Source organism: Chenopodium album, chromosome 20 (genome assembly GCF_948465745.1).
Source record: "Chenopodium album chromosome 20, dcCheAlbu1.1, whole genome shotgun sequence".
Lineage (NCBI taxonomy): Eukaryota > Viridiplantae > Streptophyta > Magnoliopsida > Caryophyllales > Amaranthaceae > Chenopodium > Chenopodium album.
In genome coordinates this window covers 37,259,956-37,281,360 of record NC_137853.1, presented here as the reverse complement: position 1 = coordinate 37,281,360, position 21,405 = coordinate 37,259,956, and the positions used below count along the sequence as shown (strand labels likewise).

General features: G+C 33.9%; 2 protein-coding genes across 3 annotated transcripts; both read left to right on the top strand.

Moving 5' to 3' along the window:
* The first annotated feature begins 11,180 nt into the window (after positions 1 to 11,180).
* Positions 11,181 to 12,490, top strand: LOC145597166 (transcription factor bHLH168-like). The gene is made up of 3 exons (XM_081653324.1): positions 11,181 to 11,312; positions 11,529 to 11,891; positions 12,425 to 12,490. Exons 1-3 carry the CDS (start codon positions 11,181 to 11,183, stop codon positions 12,488 to 12,490), a joined length of 561 nt encoding a protein of 186 aa, XP_081509450.1.
* Positions 12,491 to 15,572: 3,082 nt separating this feature from the next.
* Positions 15,573 to 18,341, top strand: LOC145598218 (putative F-box protein PP2-B12). Of its 2 annotated transcripts, XR_014103512.1 has the most exons (4): positions 15,573 to 15,994; positions 17,030 to 17,148; positions 17,647 to 18,205; positions 18,297 to 18,341. XR_014103512.1 is itself a non-coding variant. In XM_081654543.1 (3 exons), the coding sequence occupies exons 1-3, from the start codon at positions 15,716 to 15,718 to the stop codon at positions 18,101 to 18,103; spliced, it is 855 nt and encodes a 284-aa protein (XP_081510669.1). In that variant the 5' UTR covers positions 15,573 to 15,715; the 3' UTR covers positions 18,104 to 18,341. The 2 variants fall into 2 exon arrangements, 1 of the variants encoding a protein (XP_081510669.1); XM_081654543.1 differs by having other exon boundaries at positions 17,647 to 18,341.
* Positions 18,342 to 21,405: the final 3,064 nt, after the last annotated feature.

Here is a 21,405-nt window from a genome sequence, read left to right as displayed (position 1 = left end):
TTATTTAGGAGTTACCAGGAATATATGTATATATAAATTAAATCAACTCGTTTATTATATAATTACAATTTTATTAATTCATGCACAAAAAATGGAATAATTTTTAATTTCTTACAATTTTTATTATTGTGCAATTATTTAGGAGTTACTAGGGAAATTTAAATAGGGTGTTATGCACATGAAGAGTTTTTCAATTAAACCAAACATTAATACTATTAATGCATGGAGTTTTATAATCATTTATGGGCTCATATGATGTGGCGCCAAATGGAAAAATCGGTGACACATGGCAAAATAGCATGTTTCGCCATGAGTTTTAATATATATATTGATATTGATATCACCAATTTTTCTCTCTCCTCCCATCACATAACCAATTTTTCTTTCTCTCCCCTCCCTTCCCATGGACACTACTTCCTTCTCTCTCCTACATTCCCATGCCCAAGCTCGACGACATTTGCGGATTTAAAGTGGCCAGCCGGCTGCCAACACCGTAGTAGCAATTTATGAAAATTGGGGCCATACAAAACCTTTAGGGGAAGGGATTTGCTCGTATGGTGGTGTTACAGCGGTCGAATGTTGGTGCTCGATCGATTGGTGATGCTGGAGAGTGTGCGGTGGTCGACTGGTGAAACCGTGCGATGGTCCGCTGGGGTCGATTAGTGAAGGTAAAGGTTGTGCGGTGGTCGGCTAGTGAAGCTAAAGGTGGTGCTGTAAGTGGTACTAGACGTTGCACGATGGTGATAGAGGGGAGAAAAAGGGGGTGGGTTGTTAAAATTACAAAATTACCCTTGATGTAGTAGCTAAATTTACAAAATTAGCCTTAATAATAACAAGTTTTGTTGATATTTGATATCAACTTGTATTCTTTTCTCAAAAAAAAAAACGGAGAGAGTACATACCTTTTTTTGTTTTTAAGTGTCATTATTGAGAGTATTCTAGTACAAGTATATATGTATATATTTTGCAACTAGAATATCCAAAGGTATTATTTTACATTTTTACCACTGCACCCAATAGTGCTTCTCTAAATTCATTTGCGCTATCTCAATAATACCCCATGAACATGCATTTGGCCATTTGCATATCAAATACGGAGTAGCCGTTTGAAACACCCAGATTTTTCATAGCTCATGCTTGTTTCCATATTTATAATCAATGACGATATCAAATAGGCAAATTGCACTCACTGACAGTTTGACGTAATATAATACTCCAATGATCTTGTATTAGTTGAGACGAACACTATAAGAGGGGGGTGAATTATATGTGAGTTCCTAGTATCTATTTTAGCGGAATTAAAACAGAATATAAAAGGAAGTTAACAATGGACATAGGATTTTACGAGGAAACCTTTCCGGATTCCAACTGGAAGTAGAACCTCAACCCTCTAAGGGGGCGTTTGGTTCAAACAATGGTATGGGTTTGGAATGAGGAATGAAACCAGGGTGGTATGGGGTTGGAACTTGATACTTGATTTCATGTGTTTGGTTTTTATCTAGGAATGATAGTTTTCCTTTTAATTTTAAACCTAAAGGTATGGGTATGAGCCATACCCACCTCCCCCCTTGGGTTTCAAAAACCCATACCTTGGGGGTTTGAGGTATGGGTTTGAAAAATGAAATTTCAAGAAACAAACACAAGGTATGGGTTTTGCTCATTCCAAACCCATACCTTATACCTAATATGCTTGAACCAAACACCCCCTAAGGGATTTCAAACACCAAACCACTTCACTACAAACTCTCCTAGTTACAACCTATTATAATCAAACCTTTACTCAAAAGCTCCAAACCGAACTTGCTACACAATAAAACCCTATTCTACCAACATAAGTCCCTGACTTAAATTCACTCGGTACTCCATGAGTACTCTTTCACTCAGTTTCAACCTTGAAGCTTACAAACTGTATGCAATAAAGATAAACACTCACCCAAACCAAAACAGTACAAACACTTGACTTCTAATATGTGATAGGAAAGCTACACATGGAATCCGAAACTAATATGATAAAGTTTAGACTTGGCAAACTTACACTTTAGAGCTCTCTTCATATTCTTCACGAATAAAGTCACAAGTTGTGTAAATTATGAATACTACTTTATATACAAGTAATACTCGTATGTAAAGTAGGGTTTTCCAAAAGATTGAAATTATCAACAGCCGTTTTCATAATTACACGTTTTCAAGTAAATCATTTTGTACAGAAAATCTTTATAGAAAACTTAACAAAGAAAAATTTATGAAAAAGATAATGATTTGTAAAACGAAATTCTATAAGATAAAATCTTTTAGAAAATCTTTTCATAAATTAAAACTTATCTTTTATAAATTTTCTAATTGTAAGACTTGCCAAGCTTTGCCACGTTTCTAATAAATTCCATGCATGAACTTACCTAACATATTTACAACAATCCTTAGAAAAAAATAAACTTAATATAAACTTATATTCTAGCTAGATTGTTTTGTTAAATGTTGTAGGTTAATAAGGATACTCGGGCTTCACGCAGTCCAGGATTAAGATCCTGCTGTCCTTCAAACTTCAGCTCCTTGCTAGAACTTCACTGGCCAAGTTCTCATGGAACTTGTTGTTTTCACGCAGACTGAGTTAAAGTAGTCTAACATGCTGTCAAGCTCTTGTTAGAAAGCTTCTATTCATGTTCATGTTAGAGAACTCAGTTAGTTCCATTAAGGAACTCTTCTTCTACTTTCTATAACTTGGAGTCCCCGTGAGTCTTCATAGGCAGGTTACTCTTCCACTTTTAAAGTCAATTTCACCTATTCTAGTCACAACACCTAGAGAAATCACATTAGTTGAAGTTTTTGCTAACATCCTACAAAGAAAAAGTTTTCTCATCACTCATATTTATTTATTATTGAGAGTGAGGGATAGCTCAAGTGGTTAGAGCTTCTCTCTCGATTTTAGGAGATCTTGTGATCGAAACATTAAAAAAAAAAATTATTGATTATTAAAAAAATTAAGGAAAATATAGGCAGGAACAATTGTTAAAGTAATAAATCAATATTCGCCTAAGTGAAGAAGAACTTCGGGGGAAAGGGTAGATACAATGAAACTATATACTATCTCTGATTATCATTCAATTGATACGTCTCTATCTTTTATCACGTTTGCCAACGCACAATTTTAACGATTAATAAATTTAATTATCAACATCATAAAATTATATAAAAATAGATTTAAATAAAATTTATATTGAGACAATTCAAACAATCGATGTCGCATGACTGCGTTTTATTGTATTTATAAATCACAAAAGGTAGTTAATGTATGGGTTTTTTAGTGTTTAAAAAGAGCCACAAGAAGGGTGGGTGATCCCAAGATCTCCATCTCCTGGAATTGGGAGGAAAACTCTAACCATTTGAGTTATACCTCACTGTATACTTTATGAATAGTGCAAAAATCAAATTGTATTTTCTATTGAATCAGTATTTTCTATCACCATAAACATCATCATGTTGTTTAAATACGTATATAGAAGATATGTAGGGAAAATGTTATGAAGTTATATGTGATGAGTTTATTTGTGTTAAAAAAAGAAAAAAAAAAAAAAAAAAAAAAAAAAAAAATAGTCAATAATATATGTATTGACTACTTACATGCCCGAAGTTTAAGTGTTGGATTAGAGATGACTTCAAAGGTGCGGGAATGACTGCATGATTTGATTATTTGATATAAATCATATAATCGCCATAATATTTTGACTTTGAAGATCAATGCCAGGTTTTTGTTATACTTGTGGCTTGCTATAGCATTATAGACTATATATAGTGTACATTTATGCCTAGCATGAGACTGAATGCTTGCATGAATTGAATGTCAAAATTCACTCTTTTATATTGATTTCTGTGTAACAAAGCTTTAAAAGATTGGTGAGTTAAAATGATAAGCATGACAATTTGTGAATTGATTTATCTTTATTCTTTAGTTCAAAAATATTACTCCATAGTACACTGTCCTTTTATAATTTTTTATGTTTTTTTTTTTTTTTTTTTTGACGTCAAATTTAGAGAAATTAAATAGGATCTAGGCAAGGCCGTAAGGGTAACTCAATAGGAAGAGGATAATTCATACCAATTATGAACTCTGATGATAATTAGAGTTACTCTTCTGTCTAATAAAATAATGTATTTTCTTCACTTTATTTAAAACTTCAATTCAACCAACTTTAGTCATATGTATATTTACAAACCATTGATAGTATTTTATACAGAGTAAACTATGTCATAAATGTATACTCGATACTCCCTACGTTTAATTCTGGTTATTGCAATGCATTTATCTTGTTTAATTTGCTAATGTATAGTTTCAACCATTAATATGTTAGGAAGACTATTCAATGGCTACATAAAAAATGTAGCCATTGTAACTAATTTTAATCTTAACCGTTTAAATATTAATAATTAATCTTATCCGTTCAATACTTGACTTCTAAATTATAAATATTTTAAAAACTACTTTATCTTGAAAAAAAAAAAAAAAAAAAAAAAAAAACTGAAAAAAAAAAAACTACCTACCCGTTTCCACCATTGATGAACTTCTAAGTATTCAACCATCATCCTAATCTCCATAGAATAACAATATGAGAAACAATTAACATGGATTGGATTAAAGTATAACAAACAATCAATGGAAAACTGCCAACTAATCTTAAAAAAAGGAATATAATTTTATTCAGTGGATAGTTTAATACGAAGTTCATGGATATATAATTGGATAGGATCAAATTTCCTCTTGCACTAATGGATGGATTTCATTTTAAGTGATTCTATCTCCTCTCAACACCCTGCTCTTCTATAAATAATTGTCCTCATAAATCTCATGAATTTGGTATTTTTTGATTGAGTCATGAATTAGGCAGCAAGTTTCCACGATAAATGCAAAATCGTCGGAATCTTTTGCATAGGAAAGCTATTCAATTGCAATATCTTTCCTTTGGTTGATTCATGGATAATTAGATAGGATCAAATTTAATTTTTCATAGGAAAGCTATTCATACTTTGCAGATTATCATCAATGGAAGATTAGAAACTGCCATTGTATTTTAGTTTTTAGAGGAATAAAGAAAAATAGAAAAAAAATTGGGTATTTTTCTTGGTCAACTTATATCAATGGCCCTTCTTCACATAATATTAATCAACGGTTTAGATTTCGTTTATATAATGACTACAATTTTATTGTAGCCATTGCAAAACTGTCCTAATATGTTATTAATAAATTAAATTTATTAAAGTTGATAGTTTTATTTATTTATTTTTTTTTTGAAGACATAAAAGTCGATATTTTAAAAAAATATATACGTGTAGACAAATTTGAAAATAATTTACAAATTACTTATTTATTTTTACTTGAGTACAAATCAAAAAAAATTAAAAAAAAAAAATTAAAAAAAAAAAGAGAAAGAAAGACAAGCATAATGTGTGATTAGAGCAATAGTTAAACATTGCAACTATTAAATGACAAAAGTATGTAGTCTAATTTTTTTTAAGAAAAATAAAAAATAATAAAAATTCCTCAGCTTTTTTATTTGACACATTAATTCAATCATCTCGTTTGCCATGTATGTTGGGCTGCTTAATCAACTCTTAGGGTTTTGGCCTAGCAGTTAATTGGGCTATGATCCAAATGGGTTGGCAAGCAAATTTGTTACGAGTTATGGGCTTAATTTAAAGGCTTGATAATATTACTATACCCATTCGACTAATCGAGTCCATACTCGGTAACTCGGTAGAAGAAAGAAATTCCCTTACCAAGGTAAACAGTAAACAGTAGTACACATAAGGATGGGTCGCACACTCGCACTTGCACCATTACTAAACGGACTTACACAAACAAAGGACTCAAGGAGTGAGGACGAAAAGTGACAATAAAAACAGAAACAATGACAAGGGAGAAAAAAAAAAAAAAAAAAAAGTGTACAATTGACATATACGAAGTATGTTTGTACCACTGAAAGATTTTGTAACATCATTAGATCATCTAATGGTGTTATTTACTTCATCCATTTTGTAATGATCGCAACACTAGGTCATACACAAAATAATTTATTGGTTACATTAAAAAAAAAAAAAAAAGGTATTGTAGTATTTAAATAGATGAAAAACTTACAATTACTTCTTCCGTTTTCTTTTACTTGCAACACTTCCCTAAATAGAAAATGTCACAATACTTGCAACACACTATAAAAAGAAAGTTACTTTAGGGAAAAACTATATTATTTCCCTTATTTAAAGCACATGACCTCCTAAATTACACTCCTAACAACCACTCATCCCATTTTAAAGTGTAATATATCATGTGAATCCCACATTTCTTAAATACCGTGAAAAAGTGTGTGTTGCATCTAAAAGAAAACAGAGAAAGTAATAAATATAACTATATACGTAGTAAGTAATTTGTTTACATTTAATTTTAAAAAAATTCGGTTCAAAGAAGTAGAATGATGCTACAAGTCACAACCCTTCAAATCACACTTATCAATCATCACGTCCGTAGTCTATCATATTGGAAGTACTTTTCCCAGCTCAAAATTTGTTGGAAACATTTATGCGTTTGACACTATAGCTATGTACTTGTAGACTTGTAGTGTTCCCACTTGGAATAAGTATTTAATTTTAAGTCCTACACTTTCTCCGTTCTTTTCTAGTTAATCGTATAACACTTTTTATTTACTTTATATCATATTTGCTAACGTACAATTTAAACGATTAATATATTTAATTATATATACAGTAGTAATAATAAAGTTTAAAATAGTCAAAACCTACACATTAGTTAAAAAAGAATAGAAGATCTACTTTGTAGTTGCATATAGGGTTATATTAGTGAAGTTTTTTAAAAAAATTCTGTAAAGAGCCACACTGGTGATAAAAATGCAGAATGGGTGAATGGATTTCATCTCTATCATTTACGATATCAATACCTCATTGGTAGGTTTAGTCAAGCTCTTAGTAGTAATCTAATCTAATATTATATATTTAAGGGGAGTTTTTCCCCGAGTTTTTAGAGAGCCACGTAAGATTTAATTTTCTTAGCGCACCACGTAGGATTATAAATTTAAGTTGTAGCCAATTAAATAAGAGATTATTAATTTCTTTTACAATTAAATAATTAAAATGCCATGTAAGCAAAATTGATGAATGAGATTTTAATGTTTAAATTAATTAAATTCAAAATATTATCTTTTGAGATTAGGAATTTTATCTAATATTTTAAAACTAATATAATAAAAATTTTAATCACATAAATATGAAAAAAAATATTACTGGTTGAGCAAACGTGAGCATGGTTTGGAACAAAACACGAATGTGAATGATGTGTGGCGTTTGATTTGGTCCTTAATATGTCCTCCGAAGTTGAAGCATTTTTTTATGGAGGGCCTCTAAAGGTTTCCTTGCTGTTAAGGAGCGCCTTTTTTATCGCCATATTACACCAGATAAATCTTGCTCAATTTGTAATGACCATGAAGAGTCCATAATCCACGCCACTTTTGAGTGTGTTGCAGCGAAGGATATATGGGCTGCCAGCCCTTTTGTTGATCGCATAAGCGATGCTCCTACTGGTAGCTTCTGCGAAAGGCTTCTGTGGTTGTCTGCAAAGGTGTCGAAGGAGGAACTTATCACTATGGCTGCTCTTGCTTGGGCGTCGTGGCATTGCAGAAACATGGCCATATTCGAGCAGGCTTCTTTCAATGCTGTTGAGGTGGCGAAAGGTTGGGTAAACTTGGTGAGGGAATGTAGCGAATATAGTGCGAAGACAGGCCTGTCTACTTCCCATGTGTGCAGGTCCCCTAGCAATTGGAGCTGTCCAAATGAAGGTATGGTAAAGATAAATTGTGATGCTCATTTGGGTGCTGTTACGGGGCTGGGGGTAGTGATAAGAAATGACCAAGGGGGTCTCCTGGCTGCTGCTGTTCGTACTGAAGGTGCAGGATGGGGAGTGGATTCGGCAGAGGCTGCTGCGTGTCGATTTGGGTTGCTGCTAGCTAAGAGGTTGGGGTTCACAAAGGTACAGCTTGAATGTGATTCCGAGGCTGTTGTGAAGGCTATAAAGTCGAAGTCTGATGGTTTTGCTCCTATTTATTTGCTGTTTGATGATATTTGTAAGTTAGCGTCTAGCTTTGTTTCCTTTTCTTTAGCTCATATTAAGCGTGCGGGTAATACTCTAGCCCATAATGTTGCAAGATGGGAGGTTAGAGATTGTAACGAACGTGTTCTTCTAGGTCTTTTTCCCCAAAGCTTATATACTTTGGCGGAAATTGATCTACTTTAATGAACTTCTCGCAGCGTGGTTTCAAAAAAAAAAAAAAATTTTAAAAAATATTAACAAACCGTGCATTGCACAAGCTTCATCTAGTATAATAGAAAATAATATACAGGATCAAATAATAGACCATTATTTATTACTTTGCACTTAAAAAAAAAAGACTTAGGTAAGTTCTATAAAATTGCATGTATAATTTAGAATACACATGTATTTAATTTTATATCTCTCCTCTCTTCATTTACGTCGGAAGAAGGGACTCACTGAGCCGGGATCACCAACAGTTTTGCGAATTTGAAGTGAAGGGTGATAGAAAATCATGCTCATTTGTCAACTTGTGAAAGATGGTTCTGAGCATGTGCATGGTGGTCAATCGCACAGAGTCCCTAAATGAAAGGGTCACAAAATTTGATATCTACTAATACGAAATAGAGAAAAAACTTGTTGAGCAACAACTAATCTTCAATTATATCATTTTATGATAATTTTGTTAGTAAAATCATATTTTTAATGATTTTAGGGACCAAATTTACAAAGTTACACTGGGCTAATTTCATTATTAGTATTTGTAATCTCGCATCTAAGCCTGTCCATGTATTCCACAAATCCCCAACTTGCAGTTTACTCTCTACGGTGCAAGTCAAGTCGCTAATGACATAAATACACAATATAACCCAGACAACTTGCTTGCACATCTTATAATTAAAAGACATTAATTAATACAACAATATTCTTGTTTGAGTTTTGATCATAGATAAAAAGTTGGCCGGTGTGCAAGCGTGTGTTTTGAATCTAGAAGTAAGTATTACGAGTAACTTTAAGAATAAACTGTTGTAAATAAGAAAAATTGACTGATCTACTTGGCTAGGCGTGTGTACCAGTGTGCGTATGTCGTGACAAACGTGTAATAATCATACTAATACTAGTTAATACTCCATAGTATACTCAATTAGCATCTACGAGTACTATTTAAAAGCTAGCCCTTATAAACATACACGATATACGTACTCGATATGACTTGGGCTGAAATTATCACTTATATTTTTGTAAACGTATATGACTCGGGCTGAAATGATACTTATATTCTTATTGACAAATTGAATTGATAAATGGTGTAAACAAAATGATATAGTATCTTTATTTACAAATTGAATTGATGAATGGTGTAAACAAAATCATATATAGTATCTTTAGAGTTAGACGTTGCCAATACTAGATAATTTGGCTTATACTGGTCGTCATTGGACTCATTGCATATACAATAAAAATGTTACGTTGCAATTAATTATAAGACTACGACTCTACGAGCGAGGAATATATCTAGTAAACGTTGACATATAATTTTATTTGATGTTTCTATCATCTTATGTGTCTAAAATTAGTTCTTTTACGAGTTCAACTTTGACTTGTTTGGAAAAAGCCCTCCAAAATTTTGGTTTAGAGTAGTGATAAATTAAATTTCAAGAATGTACTATTTTGAAGATATTAAGGGGCTGACTAAGGTTTTCTTGGCATGAAGTTTCATTTTTTTTGCTTTTCCCCCCTAAATCATTCATTCATATTGTCTCAACTATTTATAATGGGACATAGATGAACGCATTACAGCTAATGTGAACTACCTTTGGTTAAGACTTAAGAGTTGTGATTGAAATTCTGAATACTCAAACATAAAAAAAAAAAAAAGAAAGAATGACCTTATCACAATACTAATATACTCGTAACAATAATGTATAGGAGCTAGAAAATTATTAGAAAAAATAATTAAAATGAAAGTCACTAGCAATTAAAGCTTATCTTCCTTTTGAATTATAGTCAGAATAATAAATCGTGTTAGAAAAAAAAAATTACAGTATATATTTACCACTATATACTTAGTTACGGTCCATTCCAAAAAAAAAAAAAAAAAAAAAACATACTTAGGGCTTGTTCTCTTACGTTGAAATTCAGTTCAGTTTAGTTCAGCTCAGTTCAGTTCAGCTCCTAATAACCTTCTCTTATAAAATATTCATTTATGTTGAGCCCATAACAACCCACATGTGAGCATTCTTCTTGTCCCACACTAAACACTAAAGGGGGAATGTAGTGGTTATGAAATCCCACATTGAAATAATTCAAGAGTTACCACCACAATATAAGGCTAAGGGGCTACTCCCCTCATTGCCATATGGTTTTGAGGTGGAACCTCATTGGTCTTGTAAAGTGGTGGACTTGCGCTCTCCCGTGACGGGTGCGGCCCAAACCCGTATTTAACAATTTCACTTCAGTTCAGCTGAGTTCTCTCAATGAGAACAGGAGTTACGGAAAACTAGTTTGTAAGTCAAGTTATTTGTACTCTATAATGCATCAACTTAAAAAATTCCCTCCAATCTTTAGATACTCCAACAACTACCTTCTACACAAGTTTAACAAATATAGGTCTCTCTATAAAATGAAATCTATATCTCATTTCACATTGTAAGAGCTCAGCATGTTACAATGTCTCTCCCTATACACTATACACTTGAAATTCTTTGTTCACATGATCGACTTATACATGTCTCTCCCTCTATATTGCAATGTTTTAGGAACGAGAGAAAGTATACATAGATCTAATTCGACCAAAATATCCTTGTCTTGAATATGTACTTTGTCCATTAATATACAGCTAGTTACCAAATAACAACTTTTATACTCCTATTTAGCACTAGTAATAATTAATGTTGGCCGGTTAGCGTGTATTTTATTTGGAATATTAAAACTTGACCCATATTGTCATGTGTTAACGTACGTAATGACACAAACTTGAAAACATACACGCGCGTACAATATATTAATATTCTACCGTGTGTCCGCCCGCCAAGCCAGGTTCTACGCACATTATATATAACCCACCAACCACTCTAACCTTTCCACTTTAGTCATGAAAAGGGGCAGCGAAAGTCTTCTTGATGAAAAGAATAATATTGTTGAGAAAAATGGGAGAGACTGTATTCATGGACTTTGCTCTGACCTCATTTCCATTATTCCTCCTCAACACATCCATTCCTCCAAGGTAGTACTATCGCGAACTTATATTTCATACTCCCTCCGTCCTCAAATAATTGTCTATATATCCCACCATGATATGTGCACGCGTAGGTGCATACTTGAGGGTGGAGCATGGAGGCCGGGTGTACTGTATGTACATATACAACTTATTTATTTATGAAGCGTAATATATAATTGAGCTGTGATCAATTGATTCAACTTATTTTTTGTTGTTGTGTAGGGTACGCTATCTCAAGCTGATAAGATTGAACAAGCAACAGATTACATAGTAAAGTTGAGGGAGAGAGTAGACAACTTATCAAAGAGAAAGGAGCAACTGCAACAAATGATGGTTAACGATGAAGAAGGGACATCATCTAGGGAACAAAACACTACTGCATCAATGTCGAATTTGGGAACATTACCTATTATCAAAGTGAAAGACTTGGGTAGTTGTTTAGAGGTGCAACTTATGTTGGAATTGGACCATAATATCAAGTTACATGAAGTAATTAGGGTTCTTGAGGAAGAAGGAGCTGAAGTTGTCAATGCTACTTTTACCAATAATACTGGGAATATGGCTTTGCACACTCTCCATTGTAAGGTACCTTTTTTTTTTTTTTTTTTTTCTTTTTTTGATAAATATACGAGTATATATGTGTATCATAATTCAATTTGAATGACACAATTAAAGTCAAAACTAAAATTATAGATACCGTTAAAATAAACACTACAGTACATAACATTTGACCGCGAAGTTGGGTCATGGATTTGGGCCTCTACTGATCAACCTCTAGTGCCCCACTCTTAAATTTCTAATCATAAATAAGAGAGATTATTGTTAACTTGATTGATGATTTGATGGTGATCGAATGAAAATCATGTCATTTTCATTTTCATTTTCATCTTCTGTAATCAGTGGACATCTTTGAATTTGCAATAGACCAATAGTGATTACTTTGACTAATGAGAAAAGATAGGAATCATAAGATACGTTGACCCAACCTAGTATATTCATTTATAAGATACTTCGTATGTCTTACGGAATAACATTATTTGTATGCATGAGAAAACCTACCATTTTTAGTATCACGAATTTTAATTTTGTCTTTCAATTGTTAAACAATTTATTAACAGGCTCGAAGTTCAAGAATCGGAGTGGAGGCTACAAGAGTATGTGCAAGACTACATGAATTGATATGATCAGTACCAAAATATTTAAGTCATACATAAATACATAAAATTTCGCCGTGTTTTCCCCCTATTTGTAACTGGAAAGAAGGTGGTATAAATATGAAATCCGCCATAAAAAATTCCCTTGTGTATGTGTGTTATAAGGGGGTGTTTTGCGTTAGTTTTAATTATAATAAATCGGTATGAATTATTTTTTTCTAGATTGTTGATCATATTATTAATATGGTACATGATCAACTCTAGTTAGTATAATTATCTTACAGTAGCTAGTAATAATTGTATGTTCTGAATATCCAAAAATTAACAAAGGCTGATTATATAAATTTGGAATTTGTTCTATCGTTGGCAACGTTTTAAGTGAAATCTTTAGTGGTCTTCATGCCGACCATTCCTTTGCAGGTATTACTATTTACTACCTCTGTATTTCGTAAGTTACTAAATAGATAGGTGAGTGAAAAAATGTGGATAAACTAAGAAAGAGTGTATAAAAAGGTATATATTTTAGTGTAAAACGATTTATATAGAAAAATAAAAGTTTTACCCAATTAAGAAGTGATGAAATTATTAAGAACTAATAAAGTGTTACCTTCAAAGTACTAAAATACTACGTAACGGTCATAAAACACTATCATATTATCTGGACCAAGATGCTGACTTAAAATCTTCATATAAGGCCATAGAAATCACAATTATTCCAGGCCAGGCCCAATGTCACTGTTGAGTGCGTTGACCACTGAGCAAGTCTTAAAATACTTCCCTACTAAGTACCAACTCCCACTCTTCTTAAAATTGCAAGTTATCTCCTTCGTAAACATGAAAAATGTGTAGCAACTAGCAAGTGACAATGTTATTATAAAATTCGTTGAACATGTTATTGGTCTTAAATGGCTAAACATAGAAATGGTGAAGATAATGGTGATGTTCCTGCATTGGAGATGACATTATTGATGGGGCAAAGATAGGCAAGTAATAGCTTGGCTTTGTTGTCCATGGTATTGAGCTCCTACTCGTCGATTGAGAACTAATTTTAAGGGTATATAAAATGAGCATGAGCTATTCTAGCACCAAAGAGGGTATTAATACCTGTATAATCACAATTTGTACTAGGTGCACAAGTGCATTCAATGGTGGTTTGGTGTTATATAAGGGATATATCTCAGGGTCATATAATTAAGTTACGACCCTATTGTTTGTTGTCATAAACGACCGTGGTAGGCTTGAGGTTACGAAATCACTACAAGTTGTGAACGGGTAAAATCACCGTTTAAAGGCATATTGGACGGTTCCACCGACCCAATTTGACTCCTAGAGGATATTTGGGACCATGGTAAACATCTTGATTATTTTTATTTTCGGGCGAAAAAAGGTCAAAAAATTACAAAATTAAAGGCTATAATACACGCTTTTTAAAAAAAATTTAGGGCATGTGGCGAAAAGTCTTGAAACCCTAAGGGATACATCTCGGGGTAATATAATGATGTTTGAAACCATATACGATCATTATATGTTTGTCATAAACGTTCGTGGTAGGCTTGAGTTTACGGAATCAATACATGTTGTGAATGGGTAAAATGACCGTTTAAGAGCACATTGGACGGTTCCACCGACCCAATTTGACTCTCGAAGGATATTAGGGACCATGGTAAATATTTCGGCAATTTTTATTTTCGGGTGAAAAAAGGTCAAAAAATTATAATATTGAAGGCTATAATCCACTTTTTTAGGAAATTTCGAGGTTTCGGAGCCCGATGTTGAAAAGCTTGGAAACCTTAAGAGATATATCTCGGGGTCATATAATGTCGTTTGAAACCATATATGATCATTACATGTTGTCATAATCGTCTGTGGTAGGATTGAATTTACAGAATCACTACAAGTTGTGAACGGCTAAAATGACTGTTTAAGGACATATTGGATGGTTTCACTTATTCAATTATACTCCCGGAGGGTATTAGGGACCATTGTAAACATCTTGGCAATTTTTAGTTCCGGGCGAAAGAAGGTAAAAAAATTACAAAATTGAAGGCTACGCTTTTTGAGGAAATTTTGAGGTTTCTGGGCCTGGTGGCGAAAAACCTTGAGATCCTAATAGATACATCTCGGAGTCATATAATTCCATTTGAAACCACATACGATCATTATATGTTGTCATAAACGTCCGTGGTAGGCTTGAGTTTACGAAATCACTTCAAGTTGTGAATGGGTAAAATGACCGTTTAAGGGCATATTGGATGGTTCCACCGACTCAATTGGACTCTTGGAGGGTATTAAGGGGCCATGGTAAACATCTCGGCAATTTTTATTTCCGGGCAAAAAAATGTCAAAAAATTACAAAATTGAAGGCTATAATCCACGCCTTTAAGGAAATTTTGAGGTTTTGGGACCCGGTGGCGAAAAGTGGCAAAATTGAGGGCTATATTCCACCCCATTGTTCGAGTACAGGCTGGGTTCAGATCATTGTCGATTAAGATCGGTTCAGCTTTTGACAGCTTTGGGTCTCAATACTTTTAGCCACCGGGTCTCGAAACCTCAAAAATTCCTCAAAAACTATGGATTGTGCAGCCTTCAATTTTGTAATTTTTTGACCTTTTTTCGCCCGGAAATAAAAATTGTCGAGATGTTTACCATGGTCCCTAATACCTTCCGAGAGTTTAATTGGGTGGGTGGAACCATTCAATTTGCCTTTAAATGTTGATTTCTCTCGTTTTCGTACATGCCTCTTGTATTGGCTATAAGCTCTCCCGGCGCCTTTACGTTGCCGATTAATGGTCATATATGATTCCACACAATATTATATGATCCCAAGATTCATCCCGTAGTGTTCCGTGAAATTCCAACACCAGTTCCCGACAACTCATAAATAGCTCCGATTTCGTGTATCATATTAGCTAGCAATCGAGTCGTTTAGATAGGTTTTGAATGGGGTCAAATTTTATTCGAAATGTGTAGTGCATGATTCAACGGATAATTTGCCTTGAATTTTACAAGATGGGCCCACTTGGGCATGAAAATTGTAAAATAAAAGAAGTTGAAGCATAGACCATTAAACCGAAAGGGAGATGACATAGGTTTGTTGATCCTTATGGTGAACCAAAAGCACCAAACACTCCCTAAAAAAACAAGCGTGAAGTTGACTAAAACAAATTAAAGAAGAAGTAATGTTCTTGGTCATCATATAATTAACCCTTTATTTTCACCAATAAAAACATCAAACTTGATCAAAAATTCTCTAAAATGGAGGAGAGAGAAAGCAATAAGAGAGGCATGAATTTGTTAGATTTACCAGAAGGATGTCTTTCTCACATCCTTTCACTCACTTCACCTTTCTATGTTCTTCGTTCTTCTCTTGTCTGCAAATTTTTCAACTCCATTGCTAAATCTGATTTAGTTTGGGAGAAATTTCTGCCGTCCGATTACCACCCCTTCATCCAACGGTCTTCCTCTTCTCTTTCTACTAAGCTCATCGTCCTCCACCTTTGCCGTTCTTTCATCCTCTTGGAAGATGAGCAAAAGGTAATCTTTTTTAGCTAATTCTGAATTTCTATTTTCTGGGGTTTTTTTAAAATGATTTTTTGTTCTCTAAATTGCTTGATTTTGTGCAATTTGATTATTAGGAGAAAAGGGGTAGTTGAGTTCTTGGTGATATGTAATTTTAGGGTTATAATTGAGGGTTTTGTTGATTTGATCCGTTTGCACTACTATTTAATTGTAATGTGGAAGGTTTAGGATAATTAGGGTTTGTCCTTGTGAAATTTGGGAAAAAAGAAGTTTTAATTTTAATGGAAATTTCAAGGTAGTAAAGTTGCTTAAGCTACACTGAGTCTTGTGTTGCTCAGGATTGTAAATTTTATATGGACATAGTTCTTGATTGTTTTGAAATGATGTAAGAAATTGAAATTTTGAACATAAGATGTTTGTTTTGATCAATGGAGTGTTGAAATTTATTGGTTTAGGCGTACAATTTTTGTAAGTACAATTTACTGTGATGAAATTGCTATATTTGGTATTTGTTGTAGGCTGAAATTAGAGACTTAAATCTTGTGTACTTGTATGTTTAAATGATTACTCTTTGATATCTGGAATATGAGAGGTGGTGATCAATAGTTTAATCTCCGAGATTGGTAGATACCGTCTATATCTGTCAGAGCTTAGTAATCTAATATCAATGACATTGTAATATTTGTAGAAGCATAGGAATTATGAAACATGCTAGGACCTTATGGGGAATGAGGATTGTGATTTTCTGCCAAAACCCAAGATTAACTCAATTCTTCAACGATTTATTTGTTATTCTAGTATTGACGAAAAATCTCCATATCAGAGGTTGATCGGTTACACTTGATTAAAAAAAGATGGGATTAAGAAAGATTGAGTGAATTTGCCGGGGTATAGTTGTCAAGTTTTATCTGTTATTTTGATTGAAATTGAATATATGCATTATGCCATGGATTAATGAAGACCATCTTCCTGCCTACATGATACATACGTGAACTCTCAATTACTTGAACCTTGGTATAACATATTGTTGGATGCAATTTTCTTTTGTAGAGCTTTTCATTGGATAAATGGACTGGGAAGAAATGTTATATGCTTGGTGCCAGAGAACTTGCAATTGCATCGGGTGAGAATTCCCGTTGCTGGAGGTGGAAACCCTTACCTGAGTCCAGGTATTTCTCTGTTTCTCCTCTTTTCTCAATTGAGATATTATGCATACACATAACGCACCCTAAGGTCATGTAACAATTTGCTGCAAATTGATTGGTTTTGCAAAAGGCAAATTTATTGGTGCATTTGAGAGCATATACTCCCAAAGTGGCAAGAATTTAAAGGGGACATAAAGTGGACCACTTATTTTGTTGATGAACTATTGTCATTTTGTCATATTACATTAGATACACCATACATCTAATAAGAGATCTAAAGAAAGGACGACAGAGATTTTGGTGAAACATTTTTTGTTGGAGATATTCTTAACTGTACTAGTGAATCTGTAAATGCGTTAAGATATTTTGTAGACATTATAAAATTAATGGAAAAGAAAAGGAATCATGTGCTCAGTTGATGTTCAATGAAATTTATACCTCCCAACCAAACAGAGCTTTTGTGACTTTCTACAAAGAACAGCTGCTTACAAATTTTCTTCATTTTTAATGATGTGCTAATAGGTTCCCAGAGGTGGCAGAACTATTAGGAGTGGCTGAGCTCTACATAACAGCGAGAATCAGCACACAATTACTCTCTCCAGACACTACTTACCACATGTACTTTTCTTTCATGCTTGGGGCTTGGTCTCGTGGTTTTGATGTCTGTCCTGTCAAGGTTTTCGTGTCAAAGATTGATATTAATGGTGCATATATTGGAGGTAGTGGCTATGATACCTCGAAAACCTTTTATCTTAAGGCACCTGAAAGTGATGATATGTTTGATGATGTAGAGGGTGAAGAAGCTTTTGAGCATCGAAGAGATAGTGGTCATAGGTGGATAAAGATAGACATGGGAAAATACTTTAACCGGGTAGGTGATAATGTTGCTGTATTAGAGATGACACTGATGGGAACAGAGGTAGGTTTACACAAGTCTGGGCTCATTGTCCATGGGATTGAGATCCTGCCTCTCGATTGAGTTTTAGATTTCGGTATTCAAGATTGTGTGATCTTAGTCATGAAGATGAAAACTGGTTGCAAGGTCAAGTCTATTGTACAGCTATCTGTACCCTTTGACTGGGTAAGTTGGTTGACACTCATTCATGAAGATGTTACGGTATCTGTGTTTTTTCTGTATCTGAACTCTGAACTCAAATTATTGTGTTTACCAGGTGGTGGCCTCTCCACCCCCTTCCTGGTGGCTGGTGTATTATTGACCCCTTTATGTGTTTCGTGGAGTCCTAGTTTGGTTACTTACAGTTTGGTCATAAGGGGGATTTCATAAATTTTCGGCATGGGTGTACATGTACCTATATCATTCAAGAAACACTCTGTGTGTGTGTAAAAAATTGTTGTACCCTATTATTCGAGTGTTCCTCATCCTGAAGATGATCAAGGTTTCCTCATTATCCCCTATCCGAATAGCGTCCCACCATCACTAAACATACCTTTACTGAGGCAAATAGATAAATTACTAGGTAATTATAAATACATCCTTTAGTTGTTGGCAATTCATCTCTATTCTACTGGGAAGTAGCTATCTCCCTCATCCAAACAAGGCCACTCATTAGATTTTTGTTTGCTGTTTGTAGCTTCCTCAAAGAGACAAAATCGTATCATGAAGATTAGCCAGGATTCACAATCACAAACTGCATACATGACTTTGTTACATCATGTAAAATGTGACTGGAATATGAAAAATCTAAATTTGTGGCTTAAGAAAAACCCGGGTCGGTTTCTCTCTACTTGATTGAGTGATAGTGTGAACTAACCTGTTGGAATGGTGCTAAATAGTCTTAGTAATGTAGTTATCACTCCACTCTTAAGTAGTAATACTAATCACCTAATGTAACATTACATCAATTTCTACCCGTCAAATACCTTGTACTCTATACCATTTTCTAGCAATGCATTGAGGCGGTCCATGGATAAAATCAAATCTTGAACTCTGATAGATGAAGGTTGATACCTTCTTCCCTTTCGAGTATTAATACTCGATTTTTTATTTATTTTTTTTTTCACCGGGCGTTTTGGTGTATAATAGGACATGTTTGGGACATCCTGAAAGGAAATAAGAGTATGAGATGGGGAATTACTCTCTTCTGTTGTGGCTAGGTATATTTTTCATGCAAACCCAATATTGTAGTAAACATTAAATTTAGGTCCCAAGCAGTGTCCTACCATCATAATATTTACCTTGATTGAGGCAATCAGAAAAACATATCCTAGTAAGTTATATCGTCTGTAAATAGCAAAAGCCAAACTTTTATGGGAAACTTGCCAAACTCTTCTAGCAGTGAGCCCATCTCTGGTTATCCCTCTCCTTGAGGGTACACTAAAAGGTACTACGTACAACGGCCAATAATAAATGATTTTGACAAAAGAATGGGATGGGCATCCATGTTTATGTTGGCTACTGCAAGTTGGAACCTCCTCAAAAAGACTAAGTGGGTATCCATGTTTAGATTAGGCTTCGTTTTGTTCAACTTATTTTTTCAGAAAAGTAAATTATCTACTGTACCCGTAAATCCGTAATTATTTGAGCTTATAGTGATCAAAACTTTTACTAGTATCTTCAACTTAAATTATCCTAACGTATTTGAATTTATCTTAATTTATATGAACTTATTTGAAATAAGATAAAATAAAATGAAACAAACAAACCAGTGATTACTATTCATAATATCTACCCTACACTGCTACACTCTCCCTCTGTTTTTTAAATACTCCGTATTCATTTACCAAAACATATGTATTTCCATATGAGTGGTTACGACTTACGAGTACACGGGAATGGGGCATATGCCTTAGGGCCTGTTCTCTTACGTTGATTCAGTTCAGCTCAGTTCAGTTCAGTTCAGCTCCTAACTTCTCTTATAAAATATTCAGTTCAGCTCAGTTCAGTTCAGCTGAGTTCAGTTAATGAGAACATGCCTTTATTATATCAAGTGAAATTCACAGCTACACCCTCCCTCGGAGGATTGGTAGATTGAACTCGGCTAAAAGGTTATAACTCGTACAGGTGCGGCCTTTCGTCTAGTGCTCGTGAAGAATCTAGCCTATCTAGGATAATACTATAAAAGAGAAACATGGTTTGGTCACTACCATAGCAATAATGTACAAGTAGCTATTGAGGGGCTCCTGTTTTCTTGATTGTCAAAAAAAAAAAAAAAAAAAGCTATTGAGGGGCTAGATTCAATTTAATTTGTCTACTTAAAAAGTTTGGACTAGTGCTCCCTAATCATCTGTATAAAGCAGAATCATACAATAACAAAATCCCCCCCAGGTATATAAATCATAAAGAGAACGGAATAAAATTACTTTCCATACTACTATAGTACTATTGCTAAGGTGCATGAATCAATCACTCTATAATATCCTTTTTCCTCCAATTATAGGTTCACTTATAAATTTATAATTACTAAGGAGTAGATGCCTTTTACATTGTAGCTAGCCGGCTATTTGAAAAGACCGATAATAGTTCCGTGTTAACAATCATCTTTGTTTCTAATGCAAGTATTTCTCATCAGTCAACTAAACCTTTAAGAGTAACAAAAAAGACCTAACAGAAACTAGGTACAATCTTTCACTCAAATGGGGTCTATTTATACCATACAATCACCTTCTAGACGGATTCACGGGCTCACGGCCTTATCACCAAAAGGACCACGGTTCTCGTCTTTAAGCAAATGTGTAGTAGTGACTAGACTAGTACGGGACGATGTTACACTCCTTGAGTTTAAGGCTTGAAGCCATAACCAAGGTAGGGGGACCATGAATCCACTATAACATAATTTGTTTGAGAGTAAAATCAAACTCTCCAAACTTTTGGAAGGAAACGTATGAACTCATGCAATAGTTTAATCATGGAGGTAGATTTGGAAACTTCATAGTCCAAGTCATCTATGCAGGACGTTGACTCATGATAATAATTATTTAATTTTTGCATTATTTTCTTCTTCTAGGCAAAGTATTATTATATTGTGTGAAGTAGAAATAACGAAGCTTATATTAATTGAGGAATTAATTATTAATCAAATTAAAGATTCCTATCTACGTTGATAATTAATCTTGTCATGTTGACAAATGACAATTATTAGTTTTATATAGAAATAAAAAGTGGGCATATGAGATAGATGTCATGATGAATTGATTTTAAACTCATGTTGCTTACATTTGGCCGGTGCGTTACTATAGTACTAAGTTACTAACCGTACATTCGTGGCTAATATTGCATTAAATTCCTATTATATAGGGGTGTTTTAGAGTAGGGCATAATGC